Below are 21,915 nucleotides of genomic sequence, written 5' to 3'. Positions count from 1 at the left end.
TGAAGGTCAGTTAGGGAGAGATTTGGGGTGAGTGCTTATTTGTACCCTGGGTACCCCTGGAACTATAGCAGAGTGACACCCCAATGTTTCTATATATCTGTAACCTTGTTATGAGCTAAGGGGGCCCAGTCTGAAGGTCAGTTAGGGGGAGATTTGGGGTGAGTGTTTATTTGTGCCCTGGGTACCCCTGGATCTATAGCAGGGTGAATGTTACCCCAATGTTTCTATATATCTGTAACCTTGTTATGAGCTAAGGGGCCCAGTCTGAAGGTCAATTAGGGGGAGATTTGGGGTGAGTGCTTATTTGCCAGTGTTGGGCCCTGGGTATGATGTGACCCTATGACAGGTGTGTGTGATGTTTGGGTTCTAATACAGAAGCTGTGAGAGGTAATACTCAATGTTAGACACTAGGTGGCACTGTTGCTGTTTTGTTTTAAAATATGGAAAAAGCGTGATTTGCCTTTGACTAAATGTGACTGATCTGATGAATTATATATTTCGGGCAGAATTTGCATCGCTATATTTGCTGAATGTTTTATTAACCATCCCAGTGCAACTGTCAGCCTATTAAACAGATCCAGTGGCGCCCGTGTAGAGAGAGACCCCAGAATAAATCCATTTTGTCAAATTGTGTTCCTGGCTGTTTAATTATCTCTCCCTTTCATGTCGCTTGTATTTTTCCCTGCAATCTGCCGAGATGCCAAAATTACCGGCACTTTGGGCTCAGACACAGCCAGGATATTAAAAAACTGAGCTTGTTAACGGATTTCCATTCTAGCGACTGCGGAAAGTTCTGGAATTCTGCGTTTAAGCGATCAATGTTAATCGTTAATTATTGTTGCGATATTTGGGGTGTTATACTGTGTATAGAGCTTGGTTTCCTTTATATTATGTGACACATTATGGTGCTCACAGAGGACATGGGGTCCAGGGGCCAAACACTAATCAAAGGACAAGTTAAACCACACCTGCAGGATATGCTTATTAATTCCCATAATTTGAGCCTTATAATAATCAGGTAATTAGGGTTATTAGCAAGCAGGGTGTATTGGGTTTGTATCACCTCAGCCTGGCCGTGAATGGGTTAATATAAAGGCAAAGAACTGGTGAATGTGACCCGGGGCTCCTCGGTGTATCGGATCAGTACAGGGCTGTGTATAAACTGGGCCTGACAGACACAAAGCAATAAAGACAAATTGATTGGAGGAGAGAGAAGTTTCCGTGACACATTCGCTGTCCGTGTTTAGTTTATCAGTCGGTGCCGTGACATCTGATTGTCAGCTCCTGCTATTAATCTGGGCTTAGAAATGATACGTGCGGAATTTAGGGCTGATGAAAGCCGATGGCACCCGGTGACAGGCTCCAAAAGAACGTGTAGGTGACAATGTGGCACCCACCTTCCCGCACGCGCTCATACGAAATGACAGGACAGAGTGTCAGTCTCACCGGCGCCATACGCAAATGCATCTTATTTTCCAAAAAAAAGGCAAAAATTAGAGATTTATGGGAAGAACTGGAAGTAATTTACATGGGCGTAACTAAGCTGGCTGCGTAGGGTCTTATTCATTAAAGGGATTTGTTTGAAAACCAGCAGGTCTGGGTCAGTCACGGGTCTACCCGACTCAAGCACTGCCCGACCGTAGTCCCTTTTCCGACCCAAGTGCCTGTTGCGACCCAAGTGCCTGTTGCGACCCAAGTGCCTGTTCCGACCCAGGTGCCTGTTCCGACCCAGGTGCCTGTTCCGACCCAGGTGCCTGTTCCGACCCAGGTGCCTGTTCCGACCCAGGTGCCTGTTCCGACCCAGGTGCCTGTTCCGACCCAGGTGCCTGTTCCGACCCAGGTGCCTGTTCCGACCCAGGTGCCTGTTCCGACCCAGGTGCCTGTTCCGACCCAAGTGCCTGTTCCGACCCAAGTGCCTGTTCCGACCCAAGTGCCTGTTCCGACCCAAGTGCCTTTCCGAACCTTGATAAATCTGCCACTTATTGTTATTGTTATTTTTTATTCCTCATATTTCTATTCAGGCCTCTCCTATTTATATTCCAGTCTCTTATTTAAATCAATGCATGGTTGCTAGGGGAATTTGGACCCTAGCAGCCAGATTGCTGAAACTGCTGAATAAAAAGCTAAATAAGTCAAAAACCACAAATAATAAAGGAGATGAATATCTCTGGAGATTGCTGTTGTAATTGAGCCCTATAGTGTCAGTAGCTGTTGGGTCAGTAACTGAAGTACAAGTCCGTCAGTCCAGAAGAACCATCACATCTGGTGCAATTCTGATCAGTGACCCAAATCCAAGGGGGTTTTTTTGTAGCGTCGGTGCAGAAGTTCCGTCGGAACATTGAGCCGCGTTTCGCACGTTACTATTAATGAGATGCTGATTCTGATAATGGGGCTGGGAGCTGTGAGTGTGGGGGTCCCTCGGGGAGACACCCGCTGTGTTTTTTTTATATTGTTCTGGCTCCTCTCCTTGATTGGCCCAGAAATAGCAATGAGCTGACATGCCTCGTAGCCATGGCTTTTATCTGCGAGATGACTATCAACATTGTATGCTTCCTAATGGAAGTGTCATTTAATGAAATCTATTGGGTAAACACACTTCAGATGTTCAAAGGAGGTGACAACATTTTCGCTGGCAGCCAAGACCTGGCTGGTTTCCAGTCGCCTGGAGCTGTAGGCACAGAACATGGAGAGAGGCTCTTTAAATAGGATTCTTTCTCTGCCTCTACTTTCCCCTCAATTTCCCCTCATTTTGTGCCGTATTGGCATCTCTTGTCCTATGGATCGTCCCCTTCTCCAGCAGCACGCGGGGTCACGGCTTCCCCCCTGTGGGAATGTAGAGAAGGCAGGAGTCTGGGGGGGGGTTTGATGTACAGATCTCACTATACGGGCCCTACCGGATAAAGCACAGGGCCCTCAAAATACAAGGCCTGAGCTCAATTTTAAATTGTGTGCCTAGTGCAGCATTGAAAATGTGTTAGACCACACCCACTTAACCAGGCCCCACCCCCTTTAGCTATAATAACCCAGTAAGATTTTTGCAGAAAATGGAATAAGCATTGCATTAACCTCCGGCATGCCAGTACAATCTCTGCAGAAAACAGATAATGAGCTGTAAATTAACCCTAGACTATGAAATTGTTGCAAAAAATGGATTCAGAGCATTGCATTAACCTCCAGCATGCCAGTACAATCACTGCAGAAAATAGATCAGGAGCGTTAACTGATCCCCAGACAATAAGATTGTTGCAGAAAATGGATTCAGAGCATTGTATTAACCTCCGGCATGCCAGTACAATCACTGCAGAAAACGGGTAATGAGCTGTAACTTAACCCTAGACAATGAAATGGATTCAGAGCATTACATTAACCTCCAGCATGCCAGTACAATCACTGCAGAAAATGGATCAGGAGCATTAACTGATCCCCAGACAATAAGATTGTTGCAGAAAATGGATTCAGAGCATTGTATTAACCTCCGGCATGCCAGTACAATCACTGCAGAAAACAGATAATGAGCTGTAACTTAACCCTAGACAATGAAATGGATTCAGAGCATTGTATTAACCTCCGGCATGCCAGTACAATCACTGCAGAAAACAGGTAATGAGCTGTAACTTAACCCTAGACAATGAAATGGATTCAGAGCATTGCATTAACCTCCAGCATGCCAATACAATCACTATAGAAAATAGATCAGGAGCGTTAACTGATCCCCAGACAATAACATTGTTGCAGAAAATGGATTGATCATTGCATTAACCTCTGGCATGCCAGTACAATCACTGCAGAAAACCGATAGAGATGTAACGTAACCCTAAACAATGAAATTGTTGCAGAAAATGGATTCAGAGCATTGCATTAACCTCCAACATGCCAGTACAATGACTGCAGAAAATAGATCATGAGTTTTATCTTAACCCTGGAAAAGATTGTTGCAGTATTTAGATTAGTCCCACAAATACCAGTAAGATTGTGACAGGAAATGGATATCGGGCACTGTATTAACCCCAGCCATGCCATCAAGGTCACTGTAGTAATGCATAATGAACATTACATTGACCCCAGCCATTCTGTTAAGATCACTGCAGAACACAGGTAATGAACTCTGGGTTAACCCCAGACATGCCAATACAGACTCAGGCATTCTATTAAAATCATTGTAGAAAATGGATACAGCCTTCAAATGCCAGTAAGATTGCTACAGGAGATGAATATTGATCACCGTATTATTCCCCGACACGCTATTAAAGGTCATTGTGAAACGTCATGAGCACTGGTTTAGCTCCACACAGGACATGCTAGTTAGATCATTGCAAAGCATGGGTTTAAAGCAACACATTAACCCCAGACGTGCCATCAAGATCGCCAAGTTAATAAGCGCCAAGTTAACCCCATACATGCCAAAAAGGCCACTGCAGAAAATGGACAATGAATATTCAGTTAACCCCAGACATTCCCCTACAAATGCCAGTAAGATTGCTGCACAGAATGGACATTGACCATTTCATTAACCCCAGACATGCCATTAAAGGCACAGTAACTTTCTTTTCCCAATGATATGTCCCTCAGCAACTCAAACAACTGCTAAAACACTTTATTCTATCCCAGCCAGACTACTGTAACTTATTACTAACTAACCTACTAGTCTTCCACCTTTTCCCCTTCACCCTAAAGCTCTTTGTCTCCATATGTTCTTGGTTATCTTGTCCGTTCCTTTCAGATCCCGTCCTGCTGGATTGATCCATAAAGGAATGTTCCCTCTGGCTCTTCAGAACCAAACTCAGATCTTAAGTCTTGGAGCAGTACAACAGTATCTAATGATCTTGGTACCCCCAATGCCCCAGTCATTGAGAATAGCACCTCTTATTACCATGTGCCTATACTTTACTCACCCACTTAGACTGTAAGCTCTATGGGTCGGGGACCTCTCCCCCCACCTTATCATGTGCCAGTTACTGTGTAGGCAAGCGCACCAGCAGGTTCCATTACAAACTGGACCTAATTAAGCGCAGTCATTATATTAGTCTGTATAACGGGATGTTTCTGTTGCGGTTGGTCTGGCTTTTTATGAAATGTTCAGGTTTAATTTGGATAAATTGCCATTCCACTCCCCATAAATCATGTGCTGAGAGTTCAGCGGTGTCGACGGTGCGTCATTATGGGAAGAGCGAGTCACAATTTCATCCCGTATAAAGCAATTATCCCTTCCTCTCCCGCATATATCTGCATATTAATTGCACCTTCCTGATCAGGGGGAGGGAACCTTGAACTGCTAAACAATTTGTTATGATCCCCGGTGACAGCAAAGAGGTCAGACAGTGACATGAATGGGGCAACTGGGAGATGAATGGCATTTTATTTATGCGTGTTACACTGGGAAAGGGGGAGGGGCTTATCCTAACTCCGCGCAGGTACGTTGCCACCTTTCCCACCTGTGCTGTATCCAAAGAACCGTATTTGGGCCGGAGACATTAAAAGCCACTGAAATGTGAATTCCGAATCTGACACCTCATTTGCATATTCCAAAATAATGTGTGCGCAAAGAATTGTCCTGAGCTTTGAAGTCACATGATTTGAAGTCGGTTCTGTTGGATTCCTGTAGTCCTTTGTGGGTCCAATTTCGTAGTCCCTGACCCAAGACACTCGGTTTTATCCAACAGCATCGACCCACAACCCGTCCCGCTATCCGTTGGCCAGCATGAACCCAGACGTGATGTCATGGTCATCAGAAAGTGATGTCATCAGACGCCAAAGAGGTGAAATAAAATAGGAAAAAAGGATTAAAGGAATAAAATTGACTTATATTGAGACCTTCAGGTCCACTGGCCCCGACCCACAAACCCTGATCCGTGTCCTGAATCTTTTAGAGCCAAACTGTAAAATAGATTAACCCTGTAATATTTTGGGGATAAAAGCACTGCCCCCCATTCCTTATAGGGCTCCCAGTCTATGTGACTTGCTCTGGACATGATTGATCAGGGGAGCTGTCATGTGACCATACTGTAAGGCTGGGGGCCCCTGTCATGTGACGGGGCCACATTGTAAAGTGCAAACCAGCTGCTCCTATTGAGTTTGGGGAGAAATGACATGTTTGGAGCCTTGGGATAAGTACAACTTACCTTTTCTCCTCCAGGTCTGCTTTGCTTCTGTTGCATTGCTGTAGTAGTCGGAACCAGCAGTGCAGACAATGTAAACAGCCATGCAGATACTGCTTTCATTACATTTACAAACAACATCATTTTATTTTGCAAATAAAAACCCCTAAAAGCTTTATATGCAGTTCCCCTTTAAGAAGAGTAAGACGGGAGTTGGGATCAGATAACAGTAACATTTACTGCTGATACGAGATACTAATTGTATTGTAATTCTCCAGATAATCATCAAAGTCCTTTCAAAAGGCCAAATATTAATTGTGGTGAAAACTGCAACGAGCGAAGCAGTGGAGCAGCTGTACCCCAACATGCAGCTAGGTGGCAGCAGAGATCTGCAGTATAATTATTCAATTCATGAAGCTACAAAGCACTTGTGTATTTCCATCACAGGGAAAGGTGCCGAGTATCTACATCAAAATATATATGTCTGTGTGTGTGTGAATAGTAGCCACATTAGATTGTAAGCTCCACTGGAGCAGAGACTGATAGGGTAAGTAAAGAAAGTGTTTCAGTCCTGTAAGTACTTCTTGTTGTGACTGTGCCAAGATCCCAATGGGTCAGAATGAGCTGTGATTGGCCTATGATTTATATTGGTACCATTCAGTAGTGTGCATTCGTTACTACCTGCCCTCGGGTTCATTTTAAGTTGGTTAAAATAAGATTCAGTTAAAGAAATCTGAATTTGGTTCCGTACAGTTGTGTTCTTGGTATCTGGGCTGTCTGTTGCCGAAAGCATCGCTGTATCTCTGGGAGCTGGGGCGCTGATAGGCCAGGTCTTGGGGCCCCCATCAATGACATAACAATGGAACAGCTTATATTTAGTGCCTGTGAGTATATAAATAATGTAAGTATATGGGGCGCAGGGGTCCCTCTGGTTTGGTGGTGAGAGGGATCATCCCACAATTGCCTTATTGGACCCATTTACCCAAATGAGGGGCAGATTCAGAATTAAGTCATTACAGCAGTGAGTTCTGTGTTGGGAAATGAGAACATTCAGGTTCCCCAAAAGGAGGCTGAGTTCCTATTACCTTTCTGGATCGGGAACTGTAGGATAATTGTGGGATCCTTTGTTCACTCACTGACTGTAGATCTCTAGTGATACCCCTCAATCTGGCCCAGAGTGCATCCCTATATAGGATCTATTTGTACTCCCTAACTAGCCAAACTGTATCGGACCCCTGTGTATCCCCTGCACAGTAATCGCTAAAATAAAATCATGTATTATCTTTATAGGGAGATCTGTGAAACCTTTATTTATATACACACATAAATATACTCCTATATGCACTGCTGTTCCACATAAGCACAATAAATAGGACTTGTTGGAGCTGTATTCTGCCTGTTCCTTAAATAAAAATCTGTGTTTTCTTTAAATTTTTCTATTGTAAATCACCTGTCAATAATGTTCAATGTGTTTCTACCTTGATTGCTTTGAGTTTTGATTATAGCGAGAACAAGCTCTGTATAAACAAGCCCCTCCCTTCCCCCAGTTGTAGCCAGGCTTTCAGATTGGAAGTTGAAAGGAAAACTGATCTTTCCTCAGTTGCTCCGAAGAACCAGAATGTTGCAAATCAACTTTCAATTTCAGAAATATATTCTTTAAAGGACAAGTAAGTAATTGTAAAACTCAATGCAGTATAGCCTATGGGCCTGGCACGGTATCGGGCAGGTATTGAGGGGCCGGTTGCACGCAATACTCCATTTATGCTTCTCATCCGGAATTCAATAATTTGTTGCTGTCGGCACAGGAGTGCGGTTCTTGTTGTGTCGGCGTATTCCCCAAAATCAACTCAACAGCCGACAAATAGCGAGTTCCATTCATCCGCATTCCTGTAATAGAGCGGACCTGGGGCCCCCGGCAGGTACGGATTAAAGCCGAGTGAGTTTTGTGGCTTCTCTGCGGGCTCAGTTGTGCCGAAGGAGCCGGCAATGTCTGTTCTTCAGGATTTCATATCAAACAAAATCTGTTCTCAGTCATTGTTTCAGCTAATGAAGTGACGGCTCAGAACAAGTACCCAGACTCCGAGCGACGCCGAGATCCAACTACTGAAGGGTTTCGCCACTTCGCTCGATGCTTGTCCTCTCCGCACTTAAACGCTAACGAAACATAAAATAGACTTACACTTTAATCACTTACACACCTCACTCACGGAAACGTGGAAAACGGGCGATCATTGCCTACAGATTTCTCTCCTACTGGGGAGTCAGCCAAAATATCAAGCACTCACTGTCAGGTTCCACCTAATATCATTATTTCCATCACTTCTACTACTGAGATTTTACGTAATATCCATCAGTCCTTGCACCAGTTGAGTTTACAATCTAACATTCACATACACTGTGGTTTTATCAAAAGCCAGTTATCCCGTCTGTGCCTTCCTTCTTATAGATTGAAAGCAATCCCAATAACGTCTGTATATTTGCATTGTTCTTGGGATCCAAAATGCGATTATGTGAAAGTATATGGTAAAGGTTATGGGAAGTCAATTAAACTGCAGAGGGAAAGTGGCATTGTCCGTTCTGTTGGTTTGTCGGCTGTAGCGGTGCAGGTTGGAGAAGAGTTGATGCATTTGAACTGTGGGGCTGAAGGAAAGTCCTCTGTTGGACATCAGGAAGAACCAATTGTTGATAAAAAAGCCAGACTGCTCAAGGGCCGCTAGTAGGGCCCGGGTACTTAAGATGGACAAGGAGAAGGCATGACTCCCTACAGAAGACCTTGATGGTTGAAAAGGTTGAGGGCAATGAGAACAAAGGCTGGCAGAAGGGAAAGTGGTTGAGAGCAGAGGGTTTAGATATCAAGCTGCAAAAGGTTAAAATGGGCACCTACTGCCACATCTTTGTCCACAAGGTCTAAACTTGAGGAACGTAAAACCAACATGCTGCATGGCTGATGAGCAGTCAGGTCAGGCTCTCTTTACTTTGGTTTCCATGCAGTCAAATGTAATCGAAGGGCCCCATTCCTGATCCAACAATTTTATATGTTTGGTAAGTAAAGTACAGCACTAGCTGCCCAGACACTTATTCTTGAAGCAGATTCCTTGGAAAAGCCCAGCAGAAATAAAGTGTAAAGGATTATTAAACTTATTCAACTCAGCGTTTTATAAGGCAGATGTTGGGTGTACAGTAGGCACCCCAGAATATTACAGAAAATAGATATGCATGCATTATGATGACTAAGTAGAAAGATGGATAGTAGTTCAGTAGTTGGACAGTGGGGTACAGTAATTGGATAGTGGGGGTGCAGTAGATGATCTACTTGAACTTTGCCAATGGTTTTGAGTCCAACAAAAACATTGCTTAAGCCAATGTCTCTTAGCCTTAGTCATTTAGTTTGCACATGGATACTGACTGATGCATTGTGTGGAAAGAGGATTTGCCATGGTTGTATTGGGTCTGTTTATATTTAATCTGACTCGGTGGAGAGCATAGAAAGTAACATATAAGTGTTTTTTGATGGCACAAAATGTTGCAGTATATGGCATTATACAAACTGGCAGTCTTCCATTATAACTTTATTGGAATTCCTTGGTGGTGAAGGACCTGGGGTTACTTTTGGATATTAAACCATCTGTTGCATTAATGCCAATCAGCAGCATGAAGGGCCAGCTAGGTATAGTCCTGTTCTACAAGAGTTATAGAGACATGGAATTTCTTCTTTACAAAATACTGGTATGGCCCCTGATAGCCCCCCCCCAGCATAGCTTTTGAGTGCTAGTTCTGAAGAAGGACAAAGACCGGCGGCTAGGATACTTAATGGTATGGAAAGACTGGGAAAGTTTTAATTGGATAATAGTTTATGTTGGAGAATAGTAATGGAAGTATCACGATCACGATGTATAAAAATATAATGAATGAATGCTGGTGCCTGATTCACCATTTACGAGGGTATCCATTGAGATTAGAGGACGGGAGATTGAGTAAAAAGGGGTGCTACAGTGAGAGCGGGAAAGTTGTGGAATTCTTTCCCTGAAGTATCTGTACTGGCAGATACATTAGATAGCTTCAAGAAAGGGTCAGATACAGGCCAAAATTGTGAACCATTGTCCTCTCATCCTTTTTTTGAATGTGTAGAGTGCATGCTAAGGATCAAGGGGCAAGGGAAAATAAAATAGGGGCCTGTTGGTTCCCTGTGAACTAGTGGAAGACTCTTTAGTTTTGCAACCTGTTTTACCCTTCTTCAGGCTTTTGCCCATGCCTATAGATGTCTCCATTGTCATAGCTGAATCTGGTAACCCTCTCAATGGAAACCGTGGGGACAGGTGTTGATTGTGGCTGGGATATAGTCTTAGATAATATGTGAAATATGATATATGTTACAATCGGCACCTTTCTGAAATAGAGTCACTGAGTCGGGTAGCATTTTATGTTCCTGATCGGTGAAACGTGGAAAGAAAAGCAACACAGGCAAATTCCTTAGAAACCAACAGAAAATAAAAAATACTTCACAAGAAGACCTTTTGTTAAATGCATTTTTTATAATGTAAAAAGAAAACCTAATTTCAAGATTAACAATTAGAAAGGGGGTCTGTGTCTAAAGCATCTCCACCTGATCTTCATTTGGGGGGCCCTGAGGCAGTTGCACCTCTCTTTAGGAGATGTCTTCCATACACGCAGCTTGCCTTTCTTTTTATAGACGGCCATGGGCATTCAATTCATGAAACCCAATTAGTATGATGAAGTTTTATGTGGCCTAAACCTGCCAGAAACCTCTCTTATTCTCTCTGCCTGGAACTTTATTCCCCATGTTCTCTGTGCCTTGGTCATCTGTTGTGAGTTGTGCCCAGATAGGAGCCTTTCCCCGAGCCTTTGCCTTGTTTATCTATGAAGTCCTTTTGTTTGGAAGCAGATGAGATAAGTCTCAGCTCCTCATTACGAGCAGCTAACCGTTGGCGTTGGGTTGCTGTGCGTGCGACTGGCGAGGGGAGCTGTCTCAGAGGGGTGCTGAATTATGATAAAGACGTGTAATTAAATGGGAAGCGGCGATAGCATTTTATAACAAATACCACCATGTTTATGGGAGATGGCTGATAAGGGCCTTCTGCATCTATGTACATGTTCTTTTCATTCCAGAGTAAATATGCAAACTTGTCGTCAGGCGTAATGCCTCTCCGGCTCTCGCCGCTTTATTTGCGATGTGCTTGTTAAGGTCGTAATTTAGCATATCCTGCTTGCCAGGTGTTGGGGGCTTGCTGGTTCCTTGCATTATAATACCAGATCATTACTTAATTCATGGGCTACATTGGCGTGCACATGGAAAGCATTAGAAATCTATTTACAGTGAGGCTTGCTCAAATGATAACATTGTATTTAATTCCCAGGCGAGGCAATTTAAACAATCGCTTTGCCATATGTAGGCCACTAAAATGAATTTCTTCTCCGCTTTAGCACAAAACGCGCTTCATTGTAATGGGTAGATTAGTCTCGGCGCTCAGTGGAATGCCAGCAATCATCTAGCAGGTCCCTGCTACTTTAATATGGATGCTCCGGGCAGGGTGGCAATCAACAGGCATTCCATTAATTGCATTTAGTCTCGATTCATTTCTTTCGTTTAGTCACATGAAAACTTCCTTTTTGGGATCATAAAAACCAGGTTTGTTGGAGAATTTGAGCTTCAAATGGCACATTGGCTTTTACCACATGAGAGAGAAGTCAGGGCAAGACCATTCTGGTGGCTAAGTTGGTAAAAGCACTTGACAAACCAAATGGCAGTGTAGGCTTCTTGGTATGACTGCCTATGATTAAGTGCAGTTTAGGCACAAAATGCATAAGGCTGTAGACTGTGGGGTTAGTACATCTTAATTATGCTATTATAAGGAATTCATTTTTTGGATTGTGGAATGTTGTCATGATTTTCATGGCTTCTTGTTATACCCAGATCAATTTAATCAAGCCCTTAAACATGGCCATATTATCCACCCAACATGGAAGAGTTGCATTAGCTCTACCCTTTAAACAGAGGGGTGCTATTTGATGGTGAAGAACTGAAGATTACGCCTGATGACAGGATCTTAAAAAAGCTAGTGTTTTGGCTCATGTCATGGAATTTCCAAAGTCAAATCTATGCTTTTGACATGGTCTATGGTCTGCTAAAAGTAGACTTGGCCTGCACTCTCATTACCCCTACTGTCGGTGATTGCCATATTCTGACACTACCTTTTTAGGGTGAGCCAATAGAACTGGAGGGAGAGCCTTTAATCATTTGGGACTGTACAGGTATGGGACCTGTTATCCAAAATGCTTGAGACCTAGGGTTTTCCAGATAAGTTCATTTAGATCTCCAAACCTTAGGTCCACTAAAAATCATGTAAACATTAATTAAACTCAATAGGATTCTTATGCCTCCAATAAGGGTTATTTATCTAATGCAAATACAAGCTATTGCTTTCTTACTACAGCGAAAACAATTTGAATTATTGGACTAAAATGGAGACTATGGGAGACGACCTTCATGTAATTCGGAACTTCCTGGATTTTAGGTCTAAGGACAATAGATCCCTTCAATATTGGGCTGCTAATTTAGTACTAACCCTGATAATTTGTCTCTGAGCAGGGTATCACCTAATGAAGCATGGACCTAGCCTACAAATATGGCCCCTTACAGGCATATCAATTTATTGATTTATAATTTTTGATTCTACTTCCAAGAAAATTATTCTGGCAGATAGATATTTTGAATAATTTCATCTGGATTTCTTACATTCCAAAGAGGTTACAGTCCTTGTAATAAAAAGACTGAAAAGAGGCCTATCCCAAAAGGAATATTCAAATTTTATTTTTTGATTCCAGTGTATTGTTTATTTATAGATAATAGTGTAACTAGAAATAGTTATTCAGTGACCCTCGATTAAAGGTAATATTATGCCACTAAGTAGTCAGGTGCTGCTGCAAAAACCTGGGCAGTTACAGTGGTAGAAGAGACACTATTAGTAATATAACCTTGAGTTATTTTATCATTTGGGTTTTTATTTATTGTTCTTGAAACGAAGATCAAATTCCTCTGGCATGGGTTATTTTACCCAAGGAACCATATCTTTCTGAATAGCAGTATTTGTTTATATGGTAGGGAGCAGCCATTTTGTTCCTTAGAAGAACACATCCAGTGAAGCAATGGCCGTCATGCTTGCTTATATTTAAAACCCATTCATTTTAAAGCCAAACCCGCCAAACATGGATGTACAGTCGTTCCCTCATTAAGGAGCCATATCTTTCTAAATAGCAGTATTTGGGAGCCGCCATATTGTTCCTTAACAGAATGCATCCAGTAAAGCAATGGCCGCCATCCTTACTTCGATTTAAAACCAATTCATTTTAAATCTAAACCTGCCAAACATGGACGTACAGGCGTTCCCTCATTAACAAAAGCCTACTCCAATTTTCGTCATCAAAATTCATGAATTGCCAGTTTCACTTTAAATAGGCAAAGATATTCCAGGTCAACCAAAACTGTATCTTGTGCCGTAAAAGAAAAGAAATTATTCTTAAACTAGGATTTGGATCCTTCTTTAACACTTATTTTGCATTTCTGTTATTTTTTTTTCCTCCTTATTCTTAAAATGTGTCAAAGTTCCGTTCGCCACCTTATTGAAGAGAGAACTGACGGATTTTGTGCGAGTCGGATCCTCGCTGCCGCCGATTGTCTCGGCTCCTTAGCAAAGGAAGTGGTCACCTTGCGTCTTAGGCTTTCACACCGGCTTTGTCATATCTCACTTGACCTGCTGTAAAAACGCTCTCAAATCCTCCTTCCCCACCCTCAGAAAGGGGGCCGTGTCGCTTTAAAACAACACAAAACAAAGTCTTAACGAGGCCGATAGCTGAAAACTTTTCCTCCTGCATCTGACAAATTTCGAGCAGTAGGAAAATCCTGCTTGAGAAGCTCTTAAACTCATATTGAGCAAGGGAGAAATGCATTGCATTACAAGCTCTGTAACGCCTCTGTCTTCTTTAGAAACGTACACACAAAGCACCCGGAGACACCGGCAACTGACAACTAAGACTAAAAATGTTGACAATTTCTTGATTTGCCTGGCTAGCTTATGTATGGAAGGCATTAACTATTTATAAAATGCATTATGAATAGGGCTCCTTCAAGCCTGAGCTGAAATGGTGACATTTCCAGCAGAAACCTTCCTGCTTGCTTAAGTACAAATTTATATACAGCTCCTAGTTGTGAAGTGAGAAGCTTAGAACCCCCTTTCAATCCAACCCCTCCCTGCCTCTTCAATTTCTCTTAATTACCCCTTTCACTTGGGATGTTTGCCTGTCAGACGGTTTGATTAGCAAAATTGAACAGCTTGGAGACTGACGGAAGCTTTGGGGAGAAAAAAAGTTTTTTTTCCTCTGTCTGATAAAATGAGAGGTAATGGGGGATCATTTGCCGCCTTTATATTTGCATTTCGCTATTTTATGGAACCCTCCCCTGACCATCAAGTGATGAACACAAATCCCGATGTCCACCCAACAGGCGTCATCCTCTTTACTTTTCTCCCCTTTAAACTTGAAAAAACATCACCATTTTGTATGATCCAATGAGGCATGAAACGTGTTGGGCTGTTTATGTCCTATATTTTTTTAACATTATTTGTACCTCTTTTGATGGTTTTCATCCTTCAGCTGCTCATGGTCATGACCCAATTCATCATTTCCGCATCCATCCAAAATCATCGTCTATGGGACATTTTATCTAAAATGCTCAGGATCTGGGGTTTTCTGGATAAGGGATCTTTCCATAATTTGGATTGCCATACGTTAGGGAGGTTATTTATTAAAGGTTGAGTTGGTAGTTTCACTAAGAACTCGAATGTTTTGAGATTTATTACGACTGAATCCAAAAAGAATCCAGCTAAAACCTGTGGAACTCGTGTAGATGTCAATAGCAGAGGTCACTTGAACCATTTGAAGATGTTTTTTGCCTTCATGATTTTCATGTTTTTTTACGGTGGTTTGCCCTCAATAAAATTGAGGTTTTTTTAGCCTAGAACTCGATCAATTTGAGGGATTCGAGTTTTTCCCCCTGATCCAATCAAGTTTTATGCATTTTGGTTTTTCAATAAATAAGAAAACATTTGAGTTGTGAGTTTATTCTCAACCTTTTTTTAAAGGTCTACTTAAAAATCATTGACAGTTTAAATAAACCCAATAGGCTGGTTCTGCCTCCAATAAGGATTAATTATATCTTAGTTGGGATCAAGTACAAGGTACTGTTTTATTATTACACAGAAAAAGGAAATCATTTTTAAACATTTGGATTATTTTTATAAAATGGCGTTTATGCAAGACAGCCTTTCTGTAATTCAGAGCTTTCTGGATAACGGGTTTCCGGATAACAGATCCCATACCTGTATGTGATCATTTTAATATAATCTGGCCCCAAAATGCTGTATGAGAGATAATCAGCTCACTCCATGTAATAAATTGGTCAGTACTGGTAAAAACCTGTAAAAATGTAGGTTTTCAGACAATTACAGGTATGGGACCTGTTATCCAGAATGCTTGGGGATAACAGATCTTTCCATAAATTGGATCTTCATACCTTAAGTCTACTAGAAAATCATATAAACATGAAATAAAGCCAATAGGCTGGTTTTGCCTCCAATAAGGATTAATTATATCTTAGTTGGGATCAAGTACAAGCGACTGTTTTATTATTACACAGAAAAAGGAAATCATTTTTAAAAATGTTAGTTTTTTGATTATAATGCAGTCTACGGGACTGTAATTCTGCGAAATTCCAGATAACAGATCCCATACCTGTATTATTTTATAAAAGGGGTGATATACATATGGCCTTTTAAATATATATTTACAGCAGACCGTTTTTCATGGAACCAGAAAAAATAAATGGTGTAAAATCCAGTAATAAAATATAAAATCAGGGAAATATATTATGAATGATATATAGGCGGCACCACAAAAAACAAACAATGTAAAATGAGGAGCTGTTAAATTGAGGTTATACCTACACACACACATATATAGCAACTCTATACTAAAATATTAGATATATATATATATAATATAATTATATGTTTAATATGGCATTTGTATTTATTTTATGTTCTATAATATAAATATACATATTGAATATTTAGCATTTTTTTTTTTAATTTTATCATGTGTTATACACATTTTTCTACAACTGAATCTACATCTGTGAGGCATCAGCCGAGGCAGGAATTATCCCTCCCAAAAATGTGTTTTTTTTTCCTGCTGGAGCTGCTGCTTCTAAACCACCACAATAAATCAGGTTATAATTCCAGGTATCATTCTCCCACGTTTGTGTGTGTTTTCAGAAAAAAATGTGTAAATGTGAAAATAAAATTTTTTTGATTTTTTTAGATTTACCTATACTAGATAAAATACATGTTGTGTTTGTTTTTTTTCCCAGCAAAACAATAAACACCAGCGGTTTTTGTTTTTTTTTAACCACAGAGCCCCGAATTGGAATAAAACACTTAAAGGCACACTGCAGCCGACTTGCGTTTCCCGTGAAGGTGCAACAGCGCAGCTCAGCTATTATCTTCATTGCGGAGCAAAAAAAAAAAAACACTTCCCCTGATTATATTTTATTGACCTGGGAATCCCACTGTAATTTCTCTTTTCACTTTGATGTTTTAAGAAATAGCCGAACAAGAAGGAGTGATATAATTGAGCAGTCGCTGGCAATTTGTTCTCTTTTTCATGGAAAAGACGCAAAACAAAAACAATCTCCATATGATATTCTTGCATACTGCCGAGTGTTTTAGTCTCCCACCGTGATAAAATGAATAATTAAAGACGCGGCTCTGATATTCTCGCCTTTTTTTAAAGGGTTTCATTTCCTTTAATATAAGATTTTTTTTTTTTTTTTTGGCACAGTGAGGAGGAAAGTGCTGCATTTCTGAATGGGCAGTCCCCGATGTTTTCCCACCGTTTCTTTACTCTTTGATTTTATTTCTTCAAAACAAAAGGAAAAAAAAAAAAGAAAGAAAATGATTTCGGTAAAAGTGAAAAGCTAATTAAAGGTCATTTGCTCACTATGTCACACATTTAGCCCTGTCATGTTTCTGCTCATAATAGAATTGATTTCCAAAAGCATTAGGGGTGAACTATATCTTTAAAAAAAAAAAATATATCATCTCGATAGACCATTGTATTTTTGATAAATGGGTTTAAAACTCTTTTAGAAAATATGGTTTGCTGATAGCAATGGTTGAATAAAAGTCTAGAAGAAATGCGATGCAGATTTATTCTTTATTTATACATTTAAAAAAAAATAAGGCTACAATTAAAAAAAGCGGATGTGTTTTAGGCCTGCCGTGTAGATTTCCCTAAAAAAACTGAGCCACATGAATTCTATGGTTTGGATAATTTCTGAGCATTTCTTCTAATGAAGGGAAAGAATATTTGCTGACTCCGCCGGTTATTATTTTTGACAAATACAAACAGCCTTCTTCAGGATTAGGAAGAAACTAAAGCCACCGAAGCATTTCTTTCTTTCTTTTCTTTCTATTTGGGAAATAAAAACATTGGTGTAAAATGTATTAATTGTACCATTATCGGAGTGCTGTGAATGGCAGGGTCTCGCTATAATTCCCCCTGCCCTCAGTGCTGGCGAGGGTCACTAAGCAATGAAGTCTCATTGTCCGACGCTCATCGGGTCACAGCTGATCCAATTCCCGACATTTCAAAACTGAAATTAAAAAAAAAACAGGGAATGTTAATAAATTAAGACTTGGCTGCTTTTTAATTTTGTTTCCAGTGGGTTTGTTTTTGTATCGGCCTTGTGGAAGACTTTTTCTTTTTAATTTGTTTCCCTTTTCTAAGAGCCAACCACAAAAAGGCTGATTTTGCCATTGTGGCTCAGCCTGGATGGGGTTTTACACGGTTGTTCATGTGGAAATCATTCCCAAGATGACTAAGCCTCGTTGGGATGACTGCAGTGCTCTCATTCCAAACTTTATCAAGAAAAAAGATGCCGTCTGCCCAGCACTCGTAGATAATAGGCTGCGGTTCACTAGGTTATTAAAGAACCACCTTGAGATGACTATCTGCTCTTCTATCTGGTATTCATAGCCCAGGTGTGAATAAGCAGATATGGAGCAGATATCTTCATGGGGTACCAGGGGCCCAGCATCACTGCTTACTCTCCTTAGTTATGTTGACAGGATTCATTACTAAGAAGCAGTGGGGTCCATGGGTTGTTCTAAGCCCTTTCTTGGTAGAGGGAACAGTTGGCCTGCTTAATGGCTGTTTTAATTTCCCATCACAACATTTTGCACTGTATTCTAGACAAACTGTTAAGTGCTGCTGGGGCTTTGAAGAGTTTTTCCGACAACAGTTGCTATGCTAGCAGGGTTGCCCTTGAATGGCAGGGCCTTCTGCTCGACCTGCTTGTCCTGCTGGTTTTGGCCACACATGAATGAAACCCATCCTACCAGTCCTCCTCTGGCAGAACGTATCAGATAGGGACCATTAGGGGGCTCTCCAGGGTTGGGATCATCCTGCCATCTTCAGATTTAATTTCTCTACTTATTATCCTTACGATTGTCTCTTTTGTTTTTTTGTTTTGCAGAAAAGGTCACGGATCGCCTACAGTGACGAAGTGCGCAACGAGCTCCTGGGGGACGATGGGAATTCCTCGGAGAGCCAGGTAGGATGCTAATCAAGAAGCCCTAGTGGGTGGCTGGAGGGTGAAGGGGGTCACACACACTGGGCTTTGCATGCCTACAACAACATTAGCAGCAACTCATGTGAAAGTGATACTGTTTAATGCAAAGCCCACGTTTTCCATCAACTTCAATAGAGGCCTTACATTTAACCCTTTGCAGCCGCACTGCTGGCTGCTCTCATTACCAGAAAGCTCCTCTTTTTCTTTATATATATCTATAAATCCATGCAACGGTGTGAGAATGAAAGTCCGTGTCTTCATCCTGCGTATATCTAAAAAAGGAACATCTAATAGTGCAGGGGACCACTTTGATATCGTAATTAACTCAACGGAAACAAGCGCCACAAACGAATGGCTGCTGTAATACCAACAGGGGTTAGGCAAACAGTCAAAAGAGCTATTTTAAGCGACTTTTACTCTACTCTACTGGATGTGTGTGTGTGTGTTTTTTCTTCCTTAATCAAAGAGTGAGATGTGTTTTATATCTGCCCATTATGTCATGGGTCCATGTCACTTGGATCAGGGCTACTGGATCTCAGCTGGAACTAAAGAGTCCGGCGGGAGGGCAAAAGGCTTTAAGTACTTTGCCTTGTTTCTCCTGACCTAAATAAACCACAGTATTCATGGCGATATCAATAAACATGGAGGCTTATTTATTAAAGTTCGGATTTTAGCGGTATTAGAGGTTTTTGAAACCCTCTAAAAAATTGAGTTTGTCAGGCAGTTTGTAACAAAAAAAAAAATCTGAAAACTTCTAAAATTCTGATTGGTTTAAAATGGTCTGATAGGATCAGCGCACCTCCCATTGACTTCTACAGCTACTTTTACTTTCTTTGTTTTTTCACTTATTAAATCGCAAGTTTTAGAAATATAGGGAAGCCACAAATTTTTGGAGATTTGCAGAATAAAATCACAACAATACGTCTGCCCCCCCCCAAAGTGACTCAAAGTGGTGGTGAATAAGTTGTATTTATATGTAAAGCCCCTTATTTTGAGTTTCGCTCCCTGTTAATGAGGCTGATGGGAAGCTTTATAGACAAAGTCATCTGGGTATGGTGGAGGCAGTTTAATAAAATTCCATTTCAGAGACCATTGAAAGTGTTGCAAGTGATTATTCTACCAAAGAGAAGTGGGACATTTAATATCTTTGCAATTCTTATTTCAATGTATTTTTGCCCCATATTTTTGTACGTTCATAGCAATATTATTATGAATTTTGGAATGAAGTGCTGGCCAAGGACTTGGTCAGTCACAAGAAAATTATTGTCTTAATCTTTACTCTAAATGACTCCAGTTTTAGAGAGAGGAAATATTTCTGAAGCCTATTGGTCTATTTTGTTGTTTACCAACAAATTTGTATATTTTATACACTGTAGTACTTGGCGGGAATAAAATGACTGATGTTTCACTATATCGCTTAAAATGAAATTTAAAAAGTTCTGTATATGCTGTTTTTTTGATGAGACTCTTAACACACCTAGGGGCAGATTTATCAAGGGTCGAATTTCGAAGTGCAAAAAACTTCGAAATTCGACTATCGAATTGCATTACTTCGATATTCGAAGTCGAAGGTTTTTTTTAATCGAATTTGACCATATTCGGTCGAAGTCAAATCGTTCGATCGTACGATGAAATCCTTCGAATCGAATGATTTAATCGAACGATTTTACTTCGACTTCTCAAAACTTAACCAAATGTTGGCTATAGGTTCTAGGAGGTCCCCATAGGCTAACATAGCAATTCGGCAGGTTTAAGGTGGAAGTATCGAAGTCGACAGTACTTTGATTTTCGAAGTCGAACTATTTTACTTCGAATCGAGGTTGAATTTAGGCCTATTCGATGGTCGAAGTACCCAAAAATTTGTTTGAAATTTGAAGTTTTTGAATATGAATATTCACTTCGTATTCACTTCGACCCTTAGTAAATGTGCCCCTTAATTGGCTCCTCTACAGACAAGTCAGATAGTATCCTACATCATGTGAAAATAAAGTTTATTGAAGAGCTGTTATTTATCTAGATTGACACATGGAGCTGCTTTGGATAAATGCGTCGATTTGTTAAACACTTGACTTTCACTTTACACTTTCAAAATAATGTCCCTCGCAGTCAGGAAAAACATTCAGCAACTGTTGTGCTTGTTGGGAATCCTTTAGGGTTGCCCAGTTCAATTTTCTTTCTTTTCTTTCTTTTCTCATTTAAGTGGTTTATAGGTTTTGGAAACCACAGATAAATCAATTTTCTATAAAACCACAAATGCCATGTCATTTATTAAAATTATGAACAAAATAAACCACGAACCTTTAAAAATTTGACGTTTTCAGACAGTTACAGGTATGGGGTCTCTTATCCAGAATGCTTGGGACCTGGGGTTTTCCAGATAATGGATCTTTCCATAATTTGGATCTTCATACCTTAAGTCTACTAGAAAATCATATAAACATTAATTAAACCCAATAGGCTGGTTTTGCTTCCAATAAGGATTAATTATATCTTAGTTGGGATCAAGTACAAGCGACTGTTTTATTATTACACAGAAAAAGGAAATCATTTTTAAGAATTTGGATTATTTGGATAAAATAAAGTCTATGGGAGATGGGCTTTCCGTAATTCTGAGATTTCTGGAATAACGGGTTTCAGTATAATGGATCCCATAACTGTACTAGCTCAAAAAAGCCTGAAAATGGATAAAAAAAAAGATCCAACAGGATGAGTGCAGCTCCCATTGACTTCTAAATGGCCTTTTTTACTTGGTGTGGTTTTTACAGTACTCTCACATTTTTAGAGTTTTTGAGAACTTTTACGGAAATAAAATACGATAATCGAAAAAAATATTGGTTCAAATGTTAGTAAATTGGCCCCTTAGTTATCAACAGTTTAAGCTTTTGTTACAAAACAGAAATGCTATGGGAGTCTTTTAAATGACCCTCAAGAAGGAAGTATTTGGTGTTTGGCTTGTCCTAACGACCAAAAAAAGGATATAAAAGAAATCTATTTTATGCCACTTCGATGTTTTGCTTAGATCTTTGTGAAATGCCACTAAATGACCTCTGGCAAATATTTGTTTTGGTTTTTAATTTCAACCCCAAATTTTGTAATTAAGTTTGTTTTTTTCAAGTG

General features: G+C 40.5%; 1 protein-coding gene across 6 annotated transcripts in view; it reads left to right on the top strand.

Annotated features, from left to right (window-relative positions):
• Window positions 1–21,915, top strand: part of vti1a.L (vesicle transport through interaction with t-SNAREs 1A L homeolog) — a 178,266-nt gene that overhangs the window by 10,617 nt on the left and 145,734 nt on the right. For all 6 annotated transcript variants that reach the window (XM_018224424.2, XM_041568449.1, XM_018224422.2 and 3 more), the window contains exon 4: window positions 18,703–18,780. In XM_018224424.2, the coding sequence (XP_018079913.1) occupies window positions 18,703–18,780 (78 nt within the window). The remainder of the gene's footprint in view (window positions 1–18,702; window positions 18,781–21,915) is intronic.

The sequence above is a fragment of the Xenopus laevis genome, chromosome 7L (assembly GCF_017654675.1).
Source record: "Xenopus laevis strain J_2021 chromosome 7L, Xenopus_laevis_v10.1, whole genome shotgun sequence".
Taxonomy (NCBI): domain Eukaryota; kingdom Metazoa; phylum Chordata; class Amphibia; order Anura; family Pipidae; genus Xenopus; species Xenopus laevis.
The sequence above is the reverse complement of the archived record's forward strand: the minus strand, read 5'-3'. Positions and strand labels throughout refer to the sequence as shown.